The following is a 22,215-nucleotide window of genomic DNA, read 5'->3' on the forward strand; positions in this document are numbered from 1 at the left end:
TTTTCTAACATTTTGATATGTTATCAATCTTCATAATGCCAATTTTATTATTTCATCCCCGTTAATTCATTTATCAACTTTTCCAGTTTCTTACCTCTATTTCTGAATGTTTCTTTACTCCAACATTGAAGTTGAGCCATTGATTCTTTTTTTTTTTAAGCATTTAACTGCACCTTCAGTCATTTCACCTTTTTTTCTCATCCCACACCTACTTAAAAATTTCTCTGCATTTGTCATAATGGTTCCATAAATTCTCATAGTGTACCTGAGTAAAAGTTGTTGGAAATTTTCAAAATAATTGTGTCTTATGGTAAAGACATGTCCTATTAATTGTGCCTTATAGAAAATGTACCTTTCACTAAAGACTTGTCTAATTAAATAATGTCTTGTTGTAAGGACATGTCCATTTAATTGTGTCTTGTAGAAAATGTATCCTTTTACTAAATGATATAACTTTTCATGGCAACATTTCACTTAGAGATGCATCATTTCATGGTGACATTTCATTTGAAATGGTGATGGTTCAATTTGGACCATTGATTAAAATCAAATCTAGATCCAATGGCCATGAATGAAGGGGTATCATGAAAGATGATAACCCAAATGAGGGGGCACAAGTATATCTATAAATAGGGGTCATGTTTAAGCCATTTAGACATGAAATGAATGATCATACACCACTCTTTTCTTAGCATTCCTTTCTAGTACGAATCTCAACACAAAACACCCATTTCTTTTGTGCATTCACATTCTAATATATTGTTTTTTGCAGGAACAATATATTGTTTCTTGGTAGGCTTGCAACATTCAAGAGTATTCTAGTTTGCTTTCGTCGATGCACAACGCAAGCAAACAAACAAGTGCTTCATTGTATCCTGGAGGCATATTTGCTTAACCCATGTGCATCACTCAATTGGTGGGGGCAAATAACGTCTTAAGGAAAGCGACATTTGTAACGTGCCTTGAAGCACACAAAATTTATGCAGTTTCTTCCTACATACAGAGTTAGTTGTAAACACATTATTTTACATAATAAAGTTCCACCATTATTGTTGTATTTCTCTACATTTATCATTCCCCACAAAATTTACCACCAACAAAAGTTCTATTATATCTTAAACCCCTTCATTTCTCCACCACAACCATCAAAATAGGGTTATGATCTTATGTCCATGTCTTTAAAGTTTCAACAGCTGATTCAAGAAACATATTACACTATTCATTGTTACCCAAGAAGCGATCTAATCATTCTTCAATCAGGCAGTGCTATATCTTTTGTTAAACCATGTAACAGGACGCCCTTTACATCCCAAATCCACCAGATTGCATTCTCTAATGGCTTATCTAAATTGATACATCATGCAAACTTCTCTGTCATTTCCTTTTGTTTTCTCAAAAGGCCACAGAATTTCGTTGAAATCACTAAAGCACACCCAAGGCAGAGAAGATATGTTAGCTAACCTTTTTAAAAACGTTCATGTATGGTGTTTCTAGCTCATTTCTAGGTGTCCGTAGATCCCTACACACCTCCAACAACTACCATTCTCAGCACAAACCATTACGTCAATTTGGCGTTTACTTTAGGACTTGATATCCACCAATAAGTATGAGTTCTACATTAAGGCTAAACCTCATTTTGCCTGTTTTGTTTTCTTCAAAACAATTATAAAACTTCAACTTTTTACTTTTCTCTTGCATTTGACTAGCTATTAGCTTGGTTTCGCAAAAGAACACAAGTTTAAGCTTATGCTTTTGGAGCAATTTTTAAGCTTTTCGGAACGTTGGGTCACTCCCCAGTCCATGAGCGTTCCAGCTTATAATATTCATGGCCGTAGGTGGGGTTGGCGTCCAGCCTCCATCGATGTCAACATTATGCCTTCCGTTTCAAATTCCTCTATTTCATTGTCTTGTTACTCCTTTGTTTCCATCTTCAGTTTTTGTTTTGCTTTTGGAGAGTTGAGAATCACTACTTCTGTTTGGCCACTTATTTTTTTTTCTTTTTTGCTCCTAAGCAGGGACGTAGCCAGGATTTTGATTGAGCCGGGGCATATTTAAAATCAAACATGACTCGAATGTGCGATTGCTCGTGTCATAAGTCCCTATTTGAGAAAATTTATTGTGGGCCCCATAAACTCCAAATGGGAGCTTGCCACATGTATGATTGTGCTCCTTATAAAGTGCGTCTGTATGCATCTAATTGAAACCCCTATTTAAAGTATAATACATTTTTAAAAATTTAGATATCAATATATAACATTACAACTATAATATTTATTGATAATAAATTTACTTATTACAATGGTTCTCCGTGAAAACTCCTCAATGAGATTTTATGAGTTGAAAATAATGCATTATCACTATAAGCAAAAATATATTTTTCAATATACAAGACTAGGTTATTACTTAATTTGCTCTTAAAATCTTTTAATAATAACAAAAATATTCATATATTGCAACACACAAAACAAATATGAAATGCATGATAAAATTATAAATTTTAAAACTAGACAAAAGATTAATTAGAAAATTAAAAATTAGAATTAGGTAGACTTACAACTTATGATTCGGTGTTGAAAGACTAAATAATTGATTTTACTTGAATAAAAAATAAAAAGATTAAATACCAGTCCATTAACCATTATACTAACATTTTGTTATGATTGTTTTGTATTTTAATATTTGTTCTTGTGTCTTTAATCAAGTTTCATGAAATGTTAATAACTAATTAAATTATTTATAATTAGAAATTTAAACTAGGGACAATATGAAATATTTTAAAATTACTGGAGTCAATTTTAAATTTTATAATTCAACTGGGGCATTTTTCATAAATAACAAATAAAATATAATTTTTTAGTATAATTATAAAAAAAAAAATTTTAAAGCCAGCTGGGGCCTGTGCCCCACCTCGTCCCACGCTGGCTCCGTCCCTGCTCCTAAGCTTGCACAAATTGCTTCAGTAGCTTCGATTGCTAGCTTTTTGTTGTTATTAGCCCATGTTGCTTCTTTTCTTTACATTTGTCTTCACCTTGTGCTTGCATTTTCCATTTTCTTCTTTTGGGCTTTGTTATAGCCGCATTCAACCCATTTGCTCTTTCTTTGTTTTCATTTTCTTTACTTTCCCGCCATATTTTTTCATGTCTCCAAATCCAGCTGTGTTTTCTATTTTTTAGCATTTTGCCTTTTTCCTTCCTCAGCTCCATTAGCTGTAATAGGTATTTCTAGCTCTTTCCCTTTGTTGATGTTGACTTCACTAGCTGTCATCTTTAGCCTCTGACAGTTTTCACTTACAAATCTCATCTCTTTATATCTTTGTAATTGATACGCCTTTGTATTTAAATTTTCTCAGATGTAGATTGCCTCATCTTCCGGGTCTAAATTTTCAACCCCTTTTAAAGGTTGCAACTCGATGATTTTGGAATGGGGGTTTCCCTTGTGGATTTAGTGATTCATTTGTTGTATTTTCTGATCTTGTGTTCGGTCTTCCACTATCTTTTTGTTGTTTCAATCTTTCTACAGTGGTTTGAGCTTTAGTTCATGTACCATACGGCATATCTTCCTTAGCATGATTTTTGTATACTACACATTCTTTGTATTAGTGTTCAATACAACCACAATAGTAATAAAATTCTGGTAGCTTTTCATATTGGACTGTTATTGGAATCTGGTCTTCCTCTTTTTGGCTTTCTCCATGACTATCTTTCTGCATCTCAGGTCGTCTATTTGTTTAGGCATTTTCTTGTTTCTTCTTTGTCAGCAGCAGTATGACTTTTGTTAGTGGCTTGGTGATACCCTAAGCCTGATAATCTACCCCATAACATCTCTGCTGGCATCTGTTCCCACCTTCTCAACTTTCCTAATTGTGCCACCAATTACCATTAATATTTCCTTATCCATACACATAATGGGTACATTTTGAAGTTGCACCCAGAATGATGTATGTACAAAGGATTGTTTGGAGATATCACCGATACCTATAGGCTCTGTAAACACAAGGAAGGCATTATTAAAAAGACATGGACCACTTGTCAACTCACGCCTTTTATCCATCTTTGCTCCAAACTTGAAGAGGAATACATTGTCCCCCAAGTTTTCTACTTTTACTGCTCTAATATTTTGCCAAGCTTGTTGCAAAGCTATTTTTAAGCCTTTCTTGTTCACATTCCTGTTTGTTAACACCTTCCCTATTAAGCATTCCGCCACAATTTTTTCTCCTTTTGCTTTCATTTTGCTCCTAAAAGATACTCTCCCCTCTCCCTCTCCTGATATAGTGATTGCTCTACATCGTTTGATTAAGTCTTCCATATCTATAGCCCGTTTGCAGACACTGGCTTCAATTAATAATGGATTAATTCTAGCGATGACTCCTCTAACTTTGAACTCTGGTTGCTACCCAAAACAAGGCTGGTATTGAAAGCAAAATCAGATAAGTTTACTAAGAGAAAAATGATTCTTATAACCCAACTCGTGGGTAGAAAGAAGAGCCATAAAGACCCTATCTAGTTTCATTCTTATTTTTCAGAGAAAACCTAAGAAGGAAGATTTATTTATTTATATTTTATATTTTATGGAAGGCCCTATTTATGTTGCCACAACGACAACCTACACCACATTTTGTCTTTTTTGTGTTAAATTTCATTTGACCACTTTCTTTTCTTTTTATTTTCAAATATTTATAACTCAATCCAATTAATACGATCGGCAGGAGAAGCGATGGCAGCAGGTTGTAGCAACGGCAGTAGGCAGTAGCGGGTAGTAGCAATAGTACCCAAAATGTGGTTTTTTGTCAGTGAAGTGTATATTAAGGAATCAATAGAAAGGTGGAGGCAAAATGGGAATAGTAAAGTTAGGGAGGAAGAGGATGAAGATGAGCAGGTGACTGCTTCGGTAAGTGTTGATCGCTGCTCTTTTGCTTATTTTCAAATTTAAAATAATTCAGACTTATCTGTTAAAAATTCACTTTTTAATTTTTCTTTTTTAAATAGGACCTATGATGTTAATTATCAAATATATACATCCTTACGGACCTTACCATTGAGTCTGCTTTTCCATTTCATTGGACGGTAAAAAGACAAAAGTTGCATGGCACTTTTTCTTTTTGACGTGAAAGTTGAAAATACGGTGACCCATTCAACAAGCATTACATCCGAGGGTGAAGAGTTAAAGTCACAAATTGGCTGGATTCTTTATGGAAACGCTTTTTCTTTTTGACATGAAATTTTACAAGCGTGACCAGCAAGTTAATAAAACGGTGACCCATTCGACAAGCAATCGAAGGTAAAAAAGAAAAAAAATTATGAGAACCCCAAAATGTTCCTATAAACATCCAATCGAATTCCCGTCTTCGTTTCCATTTACCGATAATTTCACTTCAATCAAAATCAGCTGATACATTCTTCCTTAAACGAAAACTAGAAAAGAAAAACCAAGCAGATATACGATGGGTCCAACTCAAGACAGATCCGAAATCGTGTTCTTCGACGTAGAAACAACGTTTCCGATCCGACACATATGGGAATTCGGAGCCATTTTAGTTTGTCCCAGAAAGCTCGAGGAGCTCGACAAGTACACCACTCTGGTCCGACCCGCCGACCCGTCACTAGTCTCCAATCTCTGCGCTCGCCGTAACGACATCACTCCAGAGGATGTCTTTTCCGCCCCTACCTTCGCCGATATCGCCGATACAGTCTTTGACATTCTCCAGGGTCCGTAGAGAGCTCTCATTTTTTCTTTCAATTTTTATAATACTATTTGTTCTTTTTAACTTAGATTTTATATATTTATTGTTGTTTATACAGGGAGGATATGGGCGGGTCATAATATACTGAAGTTTGACTGTGCAAGAATAAGAGAGGCGTTTGCGGAGGTCGGACGGCCAGCGCCGAAGCCCAAGGGGACGATTGACTCGTTGATATTGCTGACTGAGAGATTTGGAAGGAGAGCTGGTGACATGAAAGTAAATATCTGTTAGCTTTGGATTACTATGATGTTATTGTTCAAGTATTGGTGGCTGCCAAAGATTTAAGATTTTGTGTTTTTTTTTCTTCAATGTTTTGCTTGTGTGCTTTTCTGTTGTTATTAAGTGCTGTCGTTTTAATGCTGTCTGATGAAATCACTGGCTATCTAGTGTCAAGTAAAAGTGGAATGAAACACTTTAGCTGCTTTGCTTTTAAAGTCTTGTTGAAGCACGGCAGTTACCTATGTTTGGATGGAGGGAAGGAGAAGAGAAAAAGAAATTTGGGAAATTTCGTCTTTCTCTCTGTTTGGTTGGGAGGGACAGAAAAAGAACTACGTCAAAACTTTCAATTGGATAGTTTCACTGCAAGACTGAAAGGAGGAGAAATTCGTTTGTTTTCAATTTGATCTTATAACTATGTTTCAATTTGTAAGTTTGGCCCTGTGCTTTCTGCCTGTACTGTGAAATGATTGGATTTGGAATGATGGCACATGCTCAACCTTCCCCTCCTTTCATTGATTTTTCGAGCCAAACTGGAGAAATTCCTTCATACCTCCTTCCCTCTCATTAATTTTTTTAAGCCAATCACAGTTTTTTGCATTTTTCAATATCATATTTAGACCCTTTTTTGGCTTAAGACATGCTAAAGAGGTGGCGCTTTCTTCTATTTGAAGTTTGAACCTCATTGGATAAATTTTGAGAAACTTGCAAACAAGGTTTTAGCCTGTAAAGAATCTTGCAACTGGGATTCTGTACTGTCATAATTGTTGATAAGACAAGAGTTGATGAATCTTTTGTATGCAATTTACAATTTTGGCATTATGGCTTATGATAAGACAAGAGTTGATAATTATTTACTTCTTGATGCTGATATGCTAGTATCTGAGCAGATGGCCTCCCTTGCAACCTAGTTTGGCCTTAGACAGCAGACTCATAGGTATTTCTACAGACTGCAAGGAGTTATGTTGCTTGCTCTTTCCATGAAATAATACTTTTTTCTACAATCTTTCAGGAGCTTAGATGATGTTCGGATGAATCTTGAAGTTCTCAAGTATTGTGCAACTGTGTTGCTCTTGGTAATCTCTTGTTGGAAAAGCAGTGAGACCTGGCTTCTTCTTGAATGATAGAAATTAAGCTTTCAGATTTCATAATATTCCTGTATAACATACTTGCAATGTTAAGCTTGGACTCAATTTCCATCCAATGAGTATGACATGCTTTCCTGCTAGTTGATCTTATCATAACATATTTTCAAAAAGATAGTGCATATTGCATGCAAACGTACATAGGTAGCTTTTCTGAAGCTTGATGATAGATGAAGATCCTTTGGAAGTTCAATGTTTAGTCTACAATCCCTCTGAAGTTTACTTTGATTCATATGTAATCCAGACCCTACCACCCTTGGAGAACATCATGCACTTCAATTTTGTTTTGTACTTACCGCAATCAGTTGGTACCATATAAGCTTGCAATAGTTTTTCAACTATCCCAATTACTCTTTGACAATCAAATTTTGTAAGATGATTAAATGCAGCGTATGCTGAGATGTGGAATGCTTGCCCTCCCATTGGTCATAATTGATACTTTTGAGTTCTTGTATATTTTAGGCTTATCTTGTTTTACTGATAAATGACATCTGATTGAGAGTTTACTGGGGTGGCTGATGGACTTGCATATTTCATAAGATTTCTTGTGCTACAATTAACCAGAAATTGCCATATTCACAGGAATCAAGCCTCCCAGACATTTTCACTGGGAACGGTTGTGTTTCCCAAAATGCTACTGCAAGAGGTCGTATTAATGTTAGATCCTCTCCCGAGGGGACAAGCTCAGTGCTCCCTCTTCAAAATTTAAGTTTGAAAGTGCTTCAAATGCGTCTCCCCCAGATCAAGGAAAGGAGGAAATTCACCCAATATTTACTCTAGTGACTCAAGGAACTGGGGAGTTGGACTCCGTTCTGGCTGTAACTACTGTTGATCAACTCAATCCTTTGGACATAAGCCGACTCAACAATCAGATGGAAACTCAATCTCTTCAACCAGACAACACCATGGAAGATAAATCTGAGCCAGAGTCTCGTCAGATGTGGTTCGCGGCATCTGTGTCTGAGGGTTCAAGTGGTTATGCCGGATTTATGGAGCCTGATGAAGTTTCCATCACCTCCATCAGTGCTGCTGTTGTCCCATTGTTTCCTGGGAGTCGAATTCAAAAAACTAAATTATTGCACAATGATGTTTTTTTGCAGCTTTGTTGTTCCCGCTTGAAAACACGATTTGAAATAAGCAGGAAGTTTCCTGATCAGGCTGGCCGGCCAAAGTTGAGCTTTCTTGTTGATGCATCGCAAAGTCTATGCACGGTTCTTGATGCATGTGAAGTCGTTGTGAAGAAATTGGTTGAACATTCTGGTAGCAGCTCTGAATGGAGCGATGTTGTGACCAGAAAAGGTGGTTTCTTCAACTATCCCGCAGCAAGATTGCAGTAAGTTTTCCCGCCATTTTTACTTGCATATTTTTCCGTTCCGGCAAGAAAATGAACAGAATTACAGTCTAAAGGAATTAAATTTCTGATATACATCTTTTTCCTACGGCAGGAATTTAGGATACCGTGGTATGTTTATTTTGATATCTCTTGCTTTCTGTGGTACTCATCAAGTTGCGTCTTAGGTGTAAAATTTACATAATAATAGGGAAAACTGACAGCCAGCCTGAGAAGTTTAGACGTTCATATTACCATGCATATGGATTTTGGGTGTGTAGTTTATTTATTAACTATTAGCTTTTGGATTGTTTTCGAGATTCATGAGGTGCTGGGTAAGTACAAAAATGGATCAGTACAGAAGTTTGTATTAGTTTTGAAGATAAAGAGGGAAGTCAATATTGAAATCTCTTTTTGACGTAACACCATCAAAGGCGGGCAAATTAAACATTAATGTTTTGTTTATGCGGAATTACAAATGAAGCATCAACATGAATTAAGTGCCTCCTTGTTTTTACATATATTTCACTATTGAAAATACAACAGATGGATAATGTTTTGCCACCCTTTTCGCAGCATACGTACTGAAGCATTCGGAAATGCTGCTCGATACGCTACAGAAATATACCGGAAAGATGCATCTGGCAACATTCAGAAGCTCATGTTCGATAAGTTTGATGCTGCAGAACTCAAGTCCTCCTTAAAACCAGGGACCTGTGTGGATGCATTCCTGTCCTTAGATCCATATGACTATCAGCAGCGTGCAGGCATCCGATTAGTGGCCGAAAAGTTAATTATTCATTACGAGTAACAAAAGGGAAAGGACCTCTTGGAGGATCATCATTTGATGGTTAACAATACCAACGATAATGTAATGTACCCCAATGTTACCAATACAATGTTGCCAAATGGACAACAAGAACAATCTGGAAAAAGCGCTTCATAATGAATTGCCCTTCGCCCCTGCTTTTGCTTCTCCGCTAGTGTCAAAATCATGGATATTGTTTAAGCTCAAAACTGTGGAAATAGACCACCAAACGTGGCCCTACTGAAACAAACTTTTCATAAGCTACTCATTAGTCGCTCCAAGCCAAGAGTTATGTTATGTTGGTTGATTTCCTTTGTCGCCCCACAATAAATACTTTCTGTTAACGGACAGTGTGTCAGTGTCAACTAATGGTAAATTTGAGGGAAAAATGTCGGGTAAAAATGGGATTTTGTTTTGTCTTGAGGCATAATATAAGGTTTTGTTGGCTTTGGGTGTTTGGAAAGAAGCGGTTCCCTCAGCTTCGACGGTTGCCGTTTTAACAAAATTCCAGACGGCTTTTTCTTGTAGCTAGTAACATGTAATTCTTTTTGGTCCTCTGTCTCCAACTCATCCTCGTCACCACATATTCTCCTAAAACTGAATTAAACAGAAATTGAGTTTAATCTGTACAGGCACATTTGATGATGATATGCCTGAGTGGAGGGGAGCGTGGTTTTGGGGTGTGCACGTTTGCTGTTTGATGATATGCCTGAGAGAAGTGTTGTGAGTTGGAATTCGTTGCTTAAGGGGTATGTTAAGTGTGGAGATATTGACGGGGCACGGTAGGTTTTTGATGAGATGCCACACAGGAATGTCGTTTCCTGGACGACCATGATTTCGGGGTGTGCTCAGAATGGGAAGTCCAAGCAAGCGTTGTCTTTGTTTAACGAGGTGAGAAGAGGCCGTGTGGGATTGGACCAAGTGGCGTTGGTGTCAGCTTTATCGGCTTGTGCTGAAATAGGGGATTTGAAGTTAGGAAAGTGGATACCTTCATATGTTGAGGAGAAATTTTCTGTTGGAAGAGAGCCAGTTTTAGTATCTTTGAATAATGCACTTATTCATATGTATGCTAGTTGTAGTGAGATTGAAGAAGCCTACGGACTGTTTAGAAAAAATGCAGAGGAGGAATACTGTTTTTTGGACAAGCATGATTAAGGGATTTGCGAAGCAGGGCTATTCTTGTTTTCTTTGAATGGATGCGGAGCTTGGGAGTGAAGGAAGCAAGACTGGATGAGCTAACCTTCTTAGGTGATCTGAGTGCTTGTAGCCACGGTGGCTTTGTTGATGAGGACCGCCAATTTTTTGAGTGCATGAATCAAAATTGGGGAATCAAACCAAGGATTGAGCACTATGGGTGCATGGCAGATCTCTTCAGCCGTGCTGGTTTATTGGATGAAGCTTTCAGTCTTGTTCAGAATATGCCCATGAAACCAAATGATGCTGTGTGAGGTCTCCTTCTTGGTTGAAGAATTCGTAACAATGCTGAGCTTGCGTCACAAGTCGCTCAGAAATCGGTGGCTGAGATTGACCCTGAGCAAGCTGCTGGCTATCTTGCACTTTTGGCTAATGTGTATGCTACTGCTAAAAAGGTGGCAGGATGTTGCTGCTGTGAGACAGAAGATGATTAAGTTGGGTGTAAGAAAGCCTCCAGGTCGAAGTTGGGTCCAAATTAATGGTGTTCTTCTTGATTATGTGGGTGGTGACAGTGCCCACAAGCATGCATCTTTAATTTATAAGATGCTTGGTGAGATCACCATGCAAGCTATGCGGGAAGGCTACAACCCAGACCTATCGGAGCTGTTTTTGGGCATCAAGGAATAAGACAGGTAGCAAGAGAAATTTGCTTTGTGTTAACGAACTGCATCTCGCGTTGAGTTCATTTACTGGAGTTGCTACAGTTCTTGTGATCATTCATTTGTATTCTCATAGGCATTAGGCAGTTTTTCATCTTATAAGGTGGCAAAACTTTCTCCAATCTCCCGAAAAGTGTAAAATTCATGTAAACTACTTGCTTGCTTGCTAGTTGCTGTCTAAAGAAATTGCAAAGTGTTTATGAAAAGAAAATTTTATTGATATTGATTTTGGGTACAAGTTGAGTGCTTGCTTGTTCGTGTATTCACTTACACATTCATGCATCTTGACTTGAGACTCTTTATATACAACTCAAGACTCTGGTCAAGACTTTGGACCATTATTGACATTGATTACAAAAGACAAAAGTAGAAAATGACTCTTTATATGTGGTGAAAAGTCAACGATTAATTAAAAAGGTACAAACTGACTAATTAGTACTATTATAGTGACTCACTATTTATAAACAGTAACTGTTTACTATTTTAAGTGATGACTCACTGTCGGTAAGAAAAGACAAAATGAAAAATGTGTTTTTACAGTTTTTCCTTTATCGAGTAGCGAATAAAGGTTATCTATAAAACTACGTGACTCTATCTACTTTAATTTTACACTGATTTTGGCTACTGCTGACTAATCTTCCATGTCGTTTTTTATGTTGTCTGATTCTTTACTTTCCAAGTCATCCTACCATTTTGTCTTTTCTTACCAACAGTGAGTTATCACTTAAAATAGTAGTCGGTTACTGTTTATAGATAGTGAGTCACTATAAAAGTACTAGTTAGCCGGTTTGTACTTTTTAAATATTCTTTCCACATATGCATGCAATTGCGGGAAGACCTTTATCTTTTTTGTGTCTCCAAATTAATAGTAGACAAGCCAAGAACCCTGGAACATGATGCACGATTGTGTTGAAATAGAATATCAATCAGACAATTCATTCATCATTTCTTGCAACTTTCACAATTACTGCCATCATTTTGCGTAAAAAGAACTATGACCAAATCCAAATGCTTTTGAGCAAGGCAAGTGCTAATAGTGATTATGTTTGATTAGCTAACTACAAAGCCAAAACTTCAATATGCTAGGCATATTCTATTCAGTATTCAGCAAGAAACTATGCTGGTTTGGACCCTTGGAGGAGGAAACGTGAGACAGAGTGCGCGTTAAGAGAAAACCCCAATGATTAGCTAAGATATTGCTTGGAAATTTAAAATTACGGCTTTGGTTCTACTTGTACACGAACGCAAGGAATAATTCCTAGTGCACATTCTCAATTTACTTGTTGCGTAGGGTTTCTAATTTCTTGTAATGTGTCCATATCCAATTTCTTGGCAGCATGTTACCCATTCCCCTCATTTTAACTTCTTTTATCCTTTTAATAATTAGTACTGAATCTTCAAACCCGTTTAGGATGAGATTGGATTAAGCTAAGATAAGCTATTAATTAAATGAACTATATTTTGCATTATGAAACTCAAAGCATTTGAATTTATAGTTTATTTTTCTGTTCTGTTTATTCTCTGATAATCAATCCTTACATTCATTATATAAAAAGAATGATGCAATATGGTATGCCCATCCTCTAATATATTGAGTTTTGACAGTTACACATGCGTTTTGAAATTGGAACAATTATGTACTTGAAAAAAATAAATAAATAAACGCTTCACTTATTGAATAAATGATTCTAGTGAGACCATCCAAAATAAGCTAATTGTAACATTTTTTTAGAAATGTAATATTAAAAGAGATTAATAAATGATAAGATGGGGCAATGGTAAGAGGGACCTGCTCAAATTTATTGAACCCATTGCTTGAAATTCATTCCTCTTTCATAACTAATTATTTATATTCTATATTTTATAGAAACACTTTTTTTTCTTTTGGGACATTACCATTACACTACCTTTATTTTGTTTTATATTCATTCAACCACTACAAAATTCTAACATGATTTCTGTACCACATTTTTTTTTTAATTTGTATAAATTAGCTACTTTTACACAAATACTGTTAAATAATTAAAACAAAATGATAATTTTACCCAAAAAAATAAAAGATCATTTTATTTTTAAAAAATTTGAAAAAAAATAATTTAAAAAATATCCCTAAATTTAATAAAAAATAAATTTCAAATAGAGGTTCTTAGCTGATTTTTATTAAATTTAGATTTTGTAAAGTTTTAATAATTCTTTTTATTAAAAAATTATAATTTTGTAAAATTTTATTAAAATAACTGAATTTATTTATTAAAAAATCCTTTATTAAAAAATAAAAATTATAATTTTGAGATTTGTTTCTCAATTAAATTTAGGAGTATTTTTATAATTATAATTTTTTTATTTTTCAAATTTTTTACAAAATAAAATAGACTTTTAATTTATTTAGAGGTAAAATTGGTATTTCATTTAAATTATTGAATGATGTTTGTGTAAAAGTGATTAATTGATATAAATTTTAAAAATATGATGGTTCAGAAAATACATTAAAATTTTGTGGTGGTTGAATGAATATAATATAAATCAGGGATGATTTTTTTTTCTTAAATGTGAATTTTTTCATGCGTGACAGCAAGTTAATAATTCGGTGACCCATTCAACAAGCAATCGAAGGAAAAAATACTCTATAAATATCCAATCGAATTCGCGCCTTCGTTACCGTTTACCGATAATTTCACCTCAGTCAAAATCAGCTGATATATGCTTCCTTAAACGATAACAAGAAGAAAAATCATCTGAACGATGGGTCCGACACAAGACCGATCCGAAATCGCGTTCTTCGACGTAGAAACAACGGTTCCGACCCGACCTGGCCAGCGCTTCGCCATTTTGGAATTCGGAGCAATTTTAGTTTGTCCCAAAAAGCTCGAGGAGCTCCACAACTACTCCACTCTGGTCCGACCCGCCGACCCGTTGCTTATCTCCTCTCTCTCCGTACGCTGTAACGGCATCACTCCAGACGCCGTCGTTTCCGCCCCTACTTTCGCCGATATCGCCGATACAGTCTTCGACATTCTCCATGGTCCGTTGAAAGCTCTCATTTTTTTCTTTCAATTTTTGTAATACTATTTGTTCTTTTTAACTTAGATTTTTATTTATTTATTGTTGTTTATACAGGAAGGATATGGGCGGGTCATAATATACTGAGGTTTGATTGTGCGAGAATAAGAGAGGCGTTTGCGGAGATCGGACTGCCGGCGCCGGAGCCCAAGGGGACGATTGACTCGTTGGCATTGCTGACGCAGAGATTTGGAAGGAGAGCTGGTGACATGAAAGTAAATATCTGTTAGCTTTGGATTACTATGATGTTATGTTCAAGTGTTTGTGGGTGCCAACGATTTTAGCGTTTGTGTTTTTTTCAATGTTTTGCTTGTGTGCCTTTTCTGTTATTATTAAGTGCTATCATTTTTAATGCTGCCTGATGAAATCACTGGCTGTCTGGTAAAAGTGGATTGAAGCACTTTAGCTGCTTTGCTTTTAAAGTTTTGTTGAAGCACGACAGTTACCTATGTTTGGATGGAGGGAAGGAGAAGAGAAAAAGAAACTAGGGAAGTTTCTTTGGGAGGGACAGAAGAAGAACTAAATTAAAGCTTTCAACTGTATGGTTTCACTGCAATTGAAGTGAGGAGAAATTCATTTGTTGTCAATTAGATCTTATGACTATGTGTTAATTTGTTAGTTTGGCCTTGTTCTTTCTGCCTATACCGTGAAAGGATTGGGCTTGGAATGATGGCACATGCACAACATTGCCCTTCTTTCATTGATTTTTCGAGCCAAACCGGAGAAATTCCTCCCTATCTCCTTCCCTCTCATTATTATTTTTTAGCCAATCACTGTTTTTTGCTTTTTCCAAAACAATATTTGGACCCTTTTATGGCTTAAGACATGTCAAAGAGGTGGAGCTTTCTTTGTTTAATCTATTTAAGTTTGAACCTTATTGGATAAATTTTGAGAAACTTGTGAACATTGAAGGTGCCAACACAGCGTTTTAGCCTGTAAAGAATCGTGCAATTGGGTTTCTGTTCTGTCACATTTGTTAATAAAACAAGAGTTGATGAATTTTGTGTGCAATTTACAGTTATGGCATTATGGTTTTATACTTTTCATATGTGATAACTGTTTACTTCTTGATGCTGATATGTTAATATCTGTGCAGATGGCCTCCCTTGCAACCTATTTTGGCCTTGGACAGCAGACTCATAGGTATTTTTACAGACTGCAAGGAGTTATGTTGCTTGCTCTTGCCTTGAAATAATACTTTTTTCTACAATCTTTCAGGAGCTTGGATGATGTACGAATGAATCTTGAAGTTCTCAAGTATTGTGCAACTGTTTTGTTCTTGGTAATCTCTTGTTGGAAAAGCATTGAGATCTGGCTTCTTCTTGAATGATAGAAATTGATAGCTTTCAGATGTCATAATATTCCTGTATAACATACTTGTAATGTTAAGCTTTGACTCAATTTCGGTCCGATGAGTATGATATGCTTTCTTGCTAGTTGATCTTATTATAACATGTTTTCTTAAAGATAGTGCATATTGCTTCCAAAAGTACAGCTTTTCTGAAGTTTGATGATAGATGAAGACCCTCTAGGAGACTAGGAAGTTCAATGTTTAGCTACAATGCCTCTGAAGTTTACTTTGGTTTATACATAATCCAGACCCCACCACCCTTGGATAACATCATGCACTTCAATTTTGTTTTGTACCTACGGCTATCAATTGGTGGCATATAAGTTTGCAATAGTTTTTCAACTATCCCAATTACTTTTTGGCCATCAAATTTTGTAAGATGATTAAATGCAGCTTATGCTGAGATGTGGAATGCTTGCACTCTGATTGCTCATAATCGATAACTTTTGAGTTCTTGTATATTTTAGGCTTATCTTGTTTTACCCATAAATGACATCTGATTGAGAGTTTAGTGGGGTGGCTGATGGATTTGCATGTTTCATAAGATTTCTTGTGTAACAATTAACCAGAAATTGCCATATTCACAGGAATCAAGCCTCCCAGACATATTCACTGTGAACAGTTGGGTTTCCCCAAATGCTACTACAAGAAGTCGTAGTAATGCTAAATCATCTCCTGAGGGGACAAGCCAAAACCTCAGTACTCCCTCTTCAAAATTTAAGTTTGAAAATGCTTCAAATGCGTCTCCCCCAGATCAAGGAAAGGAGGAAATTCATCCAATATTTTCTCTTGTGACTCAAGGAACTGCGGAGGTGGACTCCGTTCTGGCTGGAACTACTGCTGATCAACCCAATCCTTTTGACATGAACCAACTCAGCAATCAGATGGAGACTCAATCTCTTCAACCAGATGACACCATGGAAGATAAATCAGCGCCAGAGTCTCATGAGATGTGTTCCATGGCATCTGTGTCTGAGGGTTCAAGTGGTTATGCTGGATTTATGGAGCCTGATGAAGTTTCCCTCTCCTCCATCAGTGATGGTGTTGTCCCATTGTTTCCTGGGAGTCAAATTCAAAAAATTAAATTATTGCACAATGATGTTATTTTGCAGCTTTGTTGTTCCCGTTTGAAAATACGTTTTGGAATAAGCACAAAGTTTGTTGATCAGGCTGGCCGGCCACGGTTGAGCTTTGTGGTTGACATAGCTCAAAGTCTATGCACAGTTCTTGATGCATGTGAAGTCATTGTGAGGAAATTGGTTGAAGATTCTGGTAGCAGCTCTGAATGGAGGCATGTTGTGACCAGAAAAGGTGGTTTCTTCAACCATCCTACAGCAAGATTGCAGTAAGTTTTCCCTCCATTTTCAATTCCATATATTTCCGTTCCGGCAAGAAAATGAATAGAATTACAGTCTAAGGGAATTAAAATTCTGATATACATCATTTTCCTACAGCAAGAATTTAGGATACCGTGGTATGTTTATTTTGATATCTCTAGTTGCATCTTAGGTGTAAAAGATTATATAATAATAGGGAAAATGGATAGCCAGCCCTATATGTTTGGATGTTCATTTTTCCATGCACATGGATTTTGGGCATGTAGTTTATTTCATTTTGCTTTATTAACTATTAGCTTTTAGATTGTTTTCATGATTCATGCGGTACTGGTTAAGTACAAAAATGGATCGGTACAAAAGTTTGTAGTAGTTTTGAAGATAAAGATGGAAGTCAATATTGAAATCTCTTTTTGGCATAACACCATCTATGGCAAGCAAATGAAACATTAATGTTCTGTTTAAGTGGAATTAGAAATGAAGCATCAACATGAAATTAAGAGTCTCCTTGCTTTTACAAACATTGGTCTATTGAAAATACATGAGATGGATTATGTTTTGCCAACCTTTTTGCAGCATACCTACTGTAGTATTCGGGAATGTTGCTCAGTATGCTACAGAAATGTACCAGAAAGAAGCATCTGGCACCATTCAGAAGCTTGTGTTCGTTAAATTTGATGCAGCAGAACTCGATTCCTTGTTAAAACCAGGGACCTTTGTGGATGCATTCCTGTCCTTAGATCCATATGACTATCAGCAGAGTGCAGGCATCCGATTGGTGGCCAAAAAATTGATTATTCATTCCGAATAACAGGAGGAAAAGAACCTTTCGGAGGATCAGCATTTGATGGTTAACAATTAACCAAGTAGACTGACATGTACACAGCAAATTTGTTTTTCATTTTTCATAGGATGAGAATTGGAAATAACATTGTACTGATGCAGATGATGTATGATTGTAATATCATTCTTGACATTTGAAGTTTAATGTGATATAACTTGGTCTACCTTTTCAATTTTTATGTTTCTCTTCCTCCTCTAAATTAGTGAAAAGTGAAAAAGGTAAAAACAGTAAGCAGTGCAATGTTGTGTGATAATATTGCCACTATTAACACAAGTAAAGTCATCCATTAAATTATTAATGGTTCTGTTATATCAATTATTTTACCGCCAACAAGCAAACAAAAAACAAAAGGTTTTTAAGAAACCCTAAATTCTTTGAAACCTCTATTTTCACTGGAATACGTGGGAAAGATTTTAACAAACTGAAGAATAAAAATCTCCAGTGAACAAACAAAAAATGTATAGAATTGGCAATGCAGTATTTTACTTTAAAGATAAGATAATCGCAGGTGTTTGGAGAGTTAAATAGGGTGATAATGATCTCCTCCAAATAAAAGTGAGCAAATGGTTGAGTAGACCACCTCGAGTAGGTGGTAATTTTGAGACCATGAGCAAACCACCTCGACCAGGTGGTAACTTCGATGAGCTTGAACAGATCACCTCGACCAGGTGGTATGAATTTGAGCAAATCAGCTCGATCAGATGGTATGAGCTCGAGCAGATCACCTCGACCAGGTGATAATTTTGATGACCTCGAGCAGACCACATCGACTAGGTGATTACCAGGAAACAAGAATCAGTCAAAATGAACCGCCACATACCTCCTCCTAAAATTAAGGCACAAACTTAATCAATTAATGGTTATTGCCATGATCTAACGTCGTAGGTTTAAGGGTATTTTCAACTCATCTCTCTATGATATTTTTTAACTGTTCTCACTTTTAAAGAGGGGGGTCCATCTTTATAAAAAAAAAGAGAAACTATTTATTGAGATATTTTTATTTTTCGGAAAAACTTATAAACTGACTTGAGTGCGGAGGGTTTACGCTGAAAAAACTTCCGGCACCTCTGACCATTCTATGTGATTTCAGGTACCGGCTAATCATCAGCTTGAAGATTATCAGCTCATGAAAATTTTGCTCATAGTCGGAGGATCTTCTTGGAGATCAACCAGCAGCTTTCCACCAAACAAATTCAATGATGATGCAGAGATTTGAGATCGAGCCACTAACCAATTCATCCGGATTTTGGCATCTGTTGATGCCGAAATCTGCTCGTCCTTAGACCGACCAGATTCTTTCACCAACGTTTAAGTTATCGACTGCTGCACGAACCGCTAAGGCTGGAATCACCCTCCTTTCTCTCACTAGACCTGCGTTCACCGAAAACGGATCAGAGACGCCGGTGGTTTTGCCGGCGTAAACCCTCCGATGCCTAAGTTAGCACAAGGTGTTTACGGAAAAATAGTGTAATTTGGATTTAAGATGTTTGTTAGAAATTTGTAAGGAAATGGCCTGGTTGCAATTTGGCAGCGTTTTCCCTCTTTCCAGTTTTTCTGTCCCCTTCTTCATCGATTTCTTCTTCTTTTATAGCCGCTGTCCCCACGTTCCCGTTTGCCCTTCATCCCACCTTTTTCGGGTAGTGGCAGCCCCTCATGGGACTCTAACTGCTGCATCATGGGCAAACGTGGGATCTCGCATCTCCCGCAACGGTTCTGGGAAAGCGCAACTGCCGCGATTCTGTGAGATCGTGTTTCCGCTTTTTGGGGTACGGGTACCGGCTCGGTATATACCTCTGGTCAGCATTCGTCTCGGCTCGGCTCATGTTGCCCCTGCTCTGCTCGTACCATTTGGCTGAGGTGATTCATGCCGGGGTGGAAATAGTAGCATGACCGACCTGGTGCTTTTATTTACTTAACACCAGTCCCCCAGTTTCTGGTCTTGTGAGTGAAATGAGTCAAGAGTAGAAACTGATTGTCAAATCTTGCCAATCCGGGGGCTTCTCCTCTGGTTTTCTATCTACATGGACGGACCTGAGGATTTCTTTTCTTCAGGGGAGGTTTTGACCTGAGCATGGGCCTAAATGAGCATGTCCATTGCGTATCTGGGCTTGCATCTAGCCTGGCCTCTTGTAACAGTTGGTGACGTGGCATCCGCAGACTCTTCATATTTTGAAATTTGAAATGACGGGCTATCTGTCCTCGATGTACGGTGCGTCTCCATCACTTTAATGCTTTCATTTCCCCCTTTTCGTTTCAAATCCCTAGACTGGAGTCATCATCATCTTGTTACTCGTTCCTCCGCCGTTAACCAAATTTTCTCTGAACTTTGCTCATACTCCCAGCGTCCGAAGTATCCATTTGCTGGGTGTTTCTCTGTCACGGCAGCGCTATCTGTGTCTGTCTGTTCCAGGTATAGCCTTTAACCTTTTCTTTGGCTGTTGTTGATTGGGTTCTGTGTTGCCCCTTTTTGTATTCGTGTACTTGGGTTTGTTTTGGTTTTTCTTTTGAGATTCCGATATGTCAAACCGGAAAAGAAAGTTAATTGTTGATGAGGGTGATGAAGAATCAGGGGATTCAGGCCTCAACGTGCCAATACCCACCGATTTCTTGGGTCCCTCCAGTAGTGTAGGTCCTTCCCATGGCAGGGATACCCTTGAGTACCCACGCCCTCTGGTTGTCTCTTCCTCCCCCGAACTAGCGCTTGTAAAAAATAGAGGTGGACCTGCGTCGAGCTCTGGTGAGAACCACAGCTTTGGTGGGGTTGGGATCTCTGAAGGAGTTGGCGATGGTGAGGGGAGCAGTTCCGGACCGAGCCGATCTGCTCAGAGAAGGAACCTAGGCCATAGGGTGGAGGCTGATTCCTACCCTATTGATTTCATGGCTTGTGCCACCACCCCCACTGACCTATTTAAACTTAGGAACCTCTACAACATCCCCAGCGAGGTTCTTCTTGTAGTTCCTGGAAAAGGCGATGTCCCTAGTCGGCCTCTGAAAGAGTATGTGACGATGCACTTGGAGAGTTTCAAACTAGGAGCTCGGCTGCCCCTTCAATCTTACTTTGCCAAGATACTGGGCGGTATGCACCTGGCCCCAGGTCAGCTACACCCAAATGGGTGAAGGGTTCTCTCGGCGATGTTTATGTTGTGGGAGAGGTGTGGGTCTGAGGAGCCTTCTCTTGTCGAAGTGAAACATCTGTATCAGCTGCGGAGTAGCCCAAAGGAGGCAGGCTGGTATTATTTTATGTCCAGTTCTGCCAAGAGGAAACCGATCACTGGGTTTTCATCTTCATGTAAAAATTGGAAGAACAAATTCTTCTTTGCTGGAGGGAACTGGTGTCCAGCAGTTCGGTCGCTTGGTGGGGACATTTATCTTCCCACCCATTTTGTCACCCCAGGTCGTTCATTTTTGCCTATATTCTTAATTAGACTGCTACTTATTGGGTTCTTTAACCTTTTGTGCTATTTCAGAGTCGTGGGGTCTGATCGGGGGGCTTGAAGATCGGCCTTTGCTTCAGGTGGAAACGGCTCTATTGAACGCGTCTACCTGCCAAGACCTCCTGTCACCAACAAGTCTGGTCGGCTCGGGCTTAGTGGATATAGCCGCCGGGATGGATAGCAAGATTCTCAGTGCTATGACCAGAAAGCGTGGTCGGGCTTCGAGCAGCTCCAGCAACCCTCCTCCTCCCCCGAAGAAACCTAGCGTTGGTCCTTCCAAGACGCCTGTTCCTGCTCTGCCCCCACCTCCACCTCGTAAGAGTGTTGGGGAGAAAACCTCCGACAAGAGTCCTGAGGTCAGATTGCAGTCTGGGGACTGCTCTTCTCCTCTACTATCTCGGGATCAAGTGGACTACCTAAGCCCGTATCAGAAGGATTACAAAAAGGCGGTGGGGCCCAATATGGTGAAGGACATCGAGAGTATGAACCTCTCCGAATTAGCTGCTTCCGTTCAGAGAGTGTCCTTCAGGTTGGCCACCATGGTTTCGTGCTACAAGATTGGGTCCGCGCACCATGAGAAGAAACTCCAAGCTGACAATCAGGAATTGAAGAAGAAAGCTGAATCTGCTGATCGCTCCAAGGAGAAGCTGGCTGAGCTGAACAAGCAGATTATGGAGCTAGAGGAGAGAGTTGCGGTTGCTGAATCCACTTCCTCCAAACTCGAGGGTGAGCTGGGTGACCTGAGGTCTGATCTCCATGCTACTCAAATTGAAAGGGATACTCTGAGGGCCGCCCTTGAGGGGGAAATCAAATCCTTGGGTGAGCAGCTAGCTGAGGAGAAAGGCAAATCCACTGACGTGGACGATCGGCTGGATGCCGAGTATGACTCTGGGGTTGCCTTCTCCTATAAGTGCATAATGTCTGTGCTTAAGGAAGAATATCCCGAGCTGGACATGAGTAAGCTGGAGGCTGGAGTGGAGAGGTACATGGCTGAGGTCGGCCAGGGTGATAAGGAGCAGGGCGGGCAGGATCAGGTGGAGGCTCCTTCGGATGGTGTGCAAGAGGGGGAAGCTGGGGGACGCACTCTCGAAGTGGGTTAA

At 38.4% G+C, this 22,215-nt stretch overlaps 3 protein-coding genes and 1 pseudogene across 3 annotated transcripts; all 4 read left to right on the forward strand.

Moving 5' to 3' along the window:
* Nucleotides 1-5,190: 5,190 nt before the first annotated feature.
* LOC112498280 (protein NEN1-like) lies at nt 5,191-11,312 on the forward strand (annotated as a pseudogene).
* LOC107174894 (putative pentatricopeptide repeat-containing protein At3g15930) lies at nt 10,071-11,060 on the forward strand. The gene is made up of 3 exons (XM_052438719.1): nt 10,071-10,303; nt 10,411-10,683; nt 10,829-11,060. Exons 1-3 carry the CDS (start codon nt 10,071-10,073, stop codon nt 11,058-11,060), a joined length of 738 nt encoding a protein of 245 aa, XP_052294679.1.
* Nucleotides 11,313-13,735: 2,423 nt separating the features above from the next.
* On the forward strand, nt 13,736-17,859 carry LOC102610895 (protein NEN1-like). Its single transcript, XM_052436917.1, has 6 exons — nt 13,736-14,114; nt 14,210-14,367; nt 15,249-15,295; nt 15,371-15,434; nt 16,091-16,848; nt 17,414-17,859. The coding sequence occupies exons 1-6, from the start codon at nt 13,835-13,837 to the stop codon at nt 17,646-17,648; spliced, it is 1,542 nt and encodes a 513-aa protein (XP_052292877.1). The 5' UTR covers nt 13,736-13,834; the 3' UTR covers nt 17,649-17,859.
* Nucleotides 17,860-20,813: 2,954 nt separating this feature from the next.
* On the forward strand, nt 20,814-22,215 carry LOC127901424 (uncharacterized). Its single transcript, XM_052438727.1, has 2 exons — nt 20,814-21,036; nt 21,149-22,215. Exons 1-2 carry the CDS (start codon nt 20,814-20,816, stop codon nt 22,213-22,215), a joined length of 1,290 nt encoding a protein of 429 aa, XP_052294687.1.

The sequence above is a fragment of the Citrus sinensis genome, chromosome 3 (genome assembly GCF_022201045.2).
Source record: "Citrus sinensis cultivar Valencia sweet orange chromosome 3, DVS_A1.0, whole genome shotgun sequence".
Taxonomy (NCBI): Eukaryota; Viridiplantae; Streptophyta; class Magnoliopsida; order Sapindales; family Rutaceae; genus Citrus; species Citrus sinensis.

Excerpts from the sequence above, each read along its gene's own strand:
- LOC107174894 (XM_052438719.1), top strand. The coding sequence starts at position 10,071 with ATGATTTCGGGGTGTGCTCAGAATGGGAAGTCCAAGCAAGCGTTGTCT. Across the intron at positions 10,304-10,410 it reads AATAATGCACTTATTCATAT|GGCTATTCTTGTTTTCTTTG; the intron begins GTATGCTAGTTG and ends TTTGCGAAGCAG. Across the intron at positions 10,684-10,828 it reads ATGAAACCAAATGATGCTGT|GTGGCAGGATGTTGCTGCTG; the intron begins GTGAGGTCTCCT and ends ACTGCTAAAAAG.
- LOC102610895 (XM_052436917.1), top strand. The coding sequence starts at position 13,835 with ATGGGTCCGACACAAGACCGATCCGAAATCGCGTTCTTCGACGTAGAA. Across the intron at positions 14,115-14,209 it reads AGTCTTCGACATTCTCCATG|GAAGGATATGGGCGGGTCAT; the intron begins GTCCGTTGAAAG and ends TTGTTTATACAG. Across the intron at positions 15,296-15,370 it reads CTTGGACAGCAGACTCATAG|GAGCTTGGATGATGTACGAA; the intron begins GTATTTTTACAG and ends ACAATCTTTCAG.
- LOC127901424 (XM_052438727.1), top strand. The coding sequence starts at position 20,814 with ATGTTTATGTTGTGGGAGAGGTGTGGGTCTGAGGAGCCTTCTCTTGTC. Across the intron at positions 21,037-21,148 it reads TCCAGCAGTTCGGTCGCTTG|AGTCGTGGGGTCTGATCGGG; the intron begins GTGGGGACATTT and ends GTGCTATTTCAG.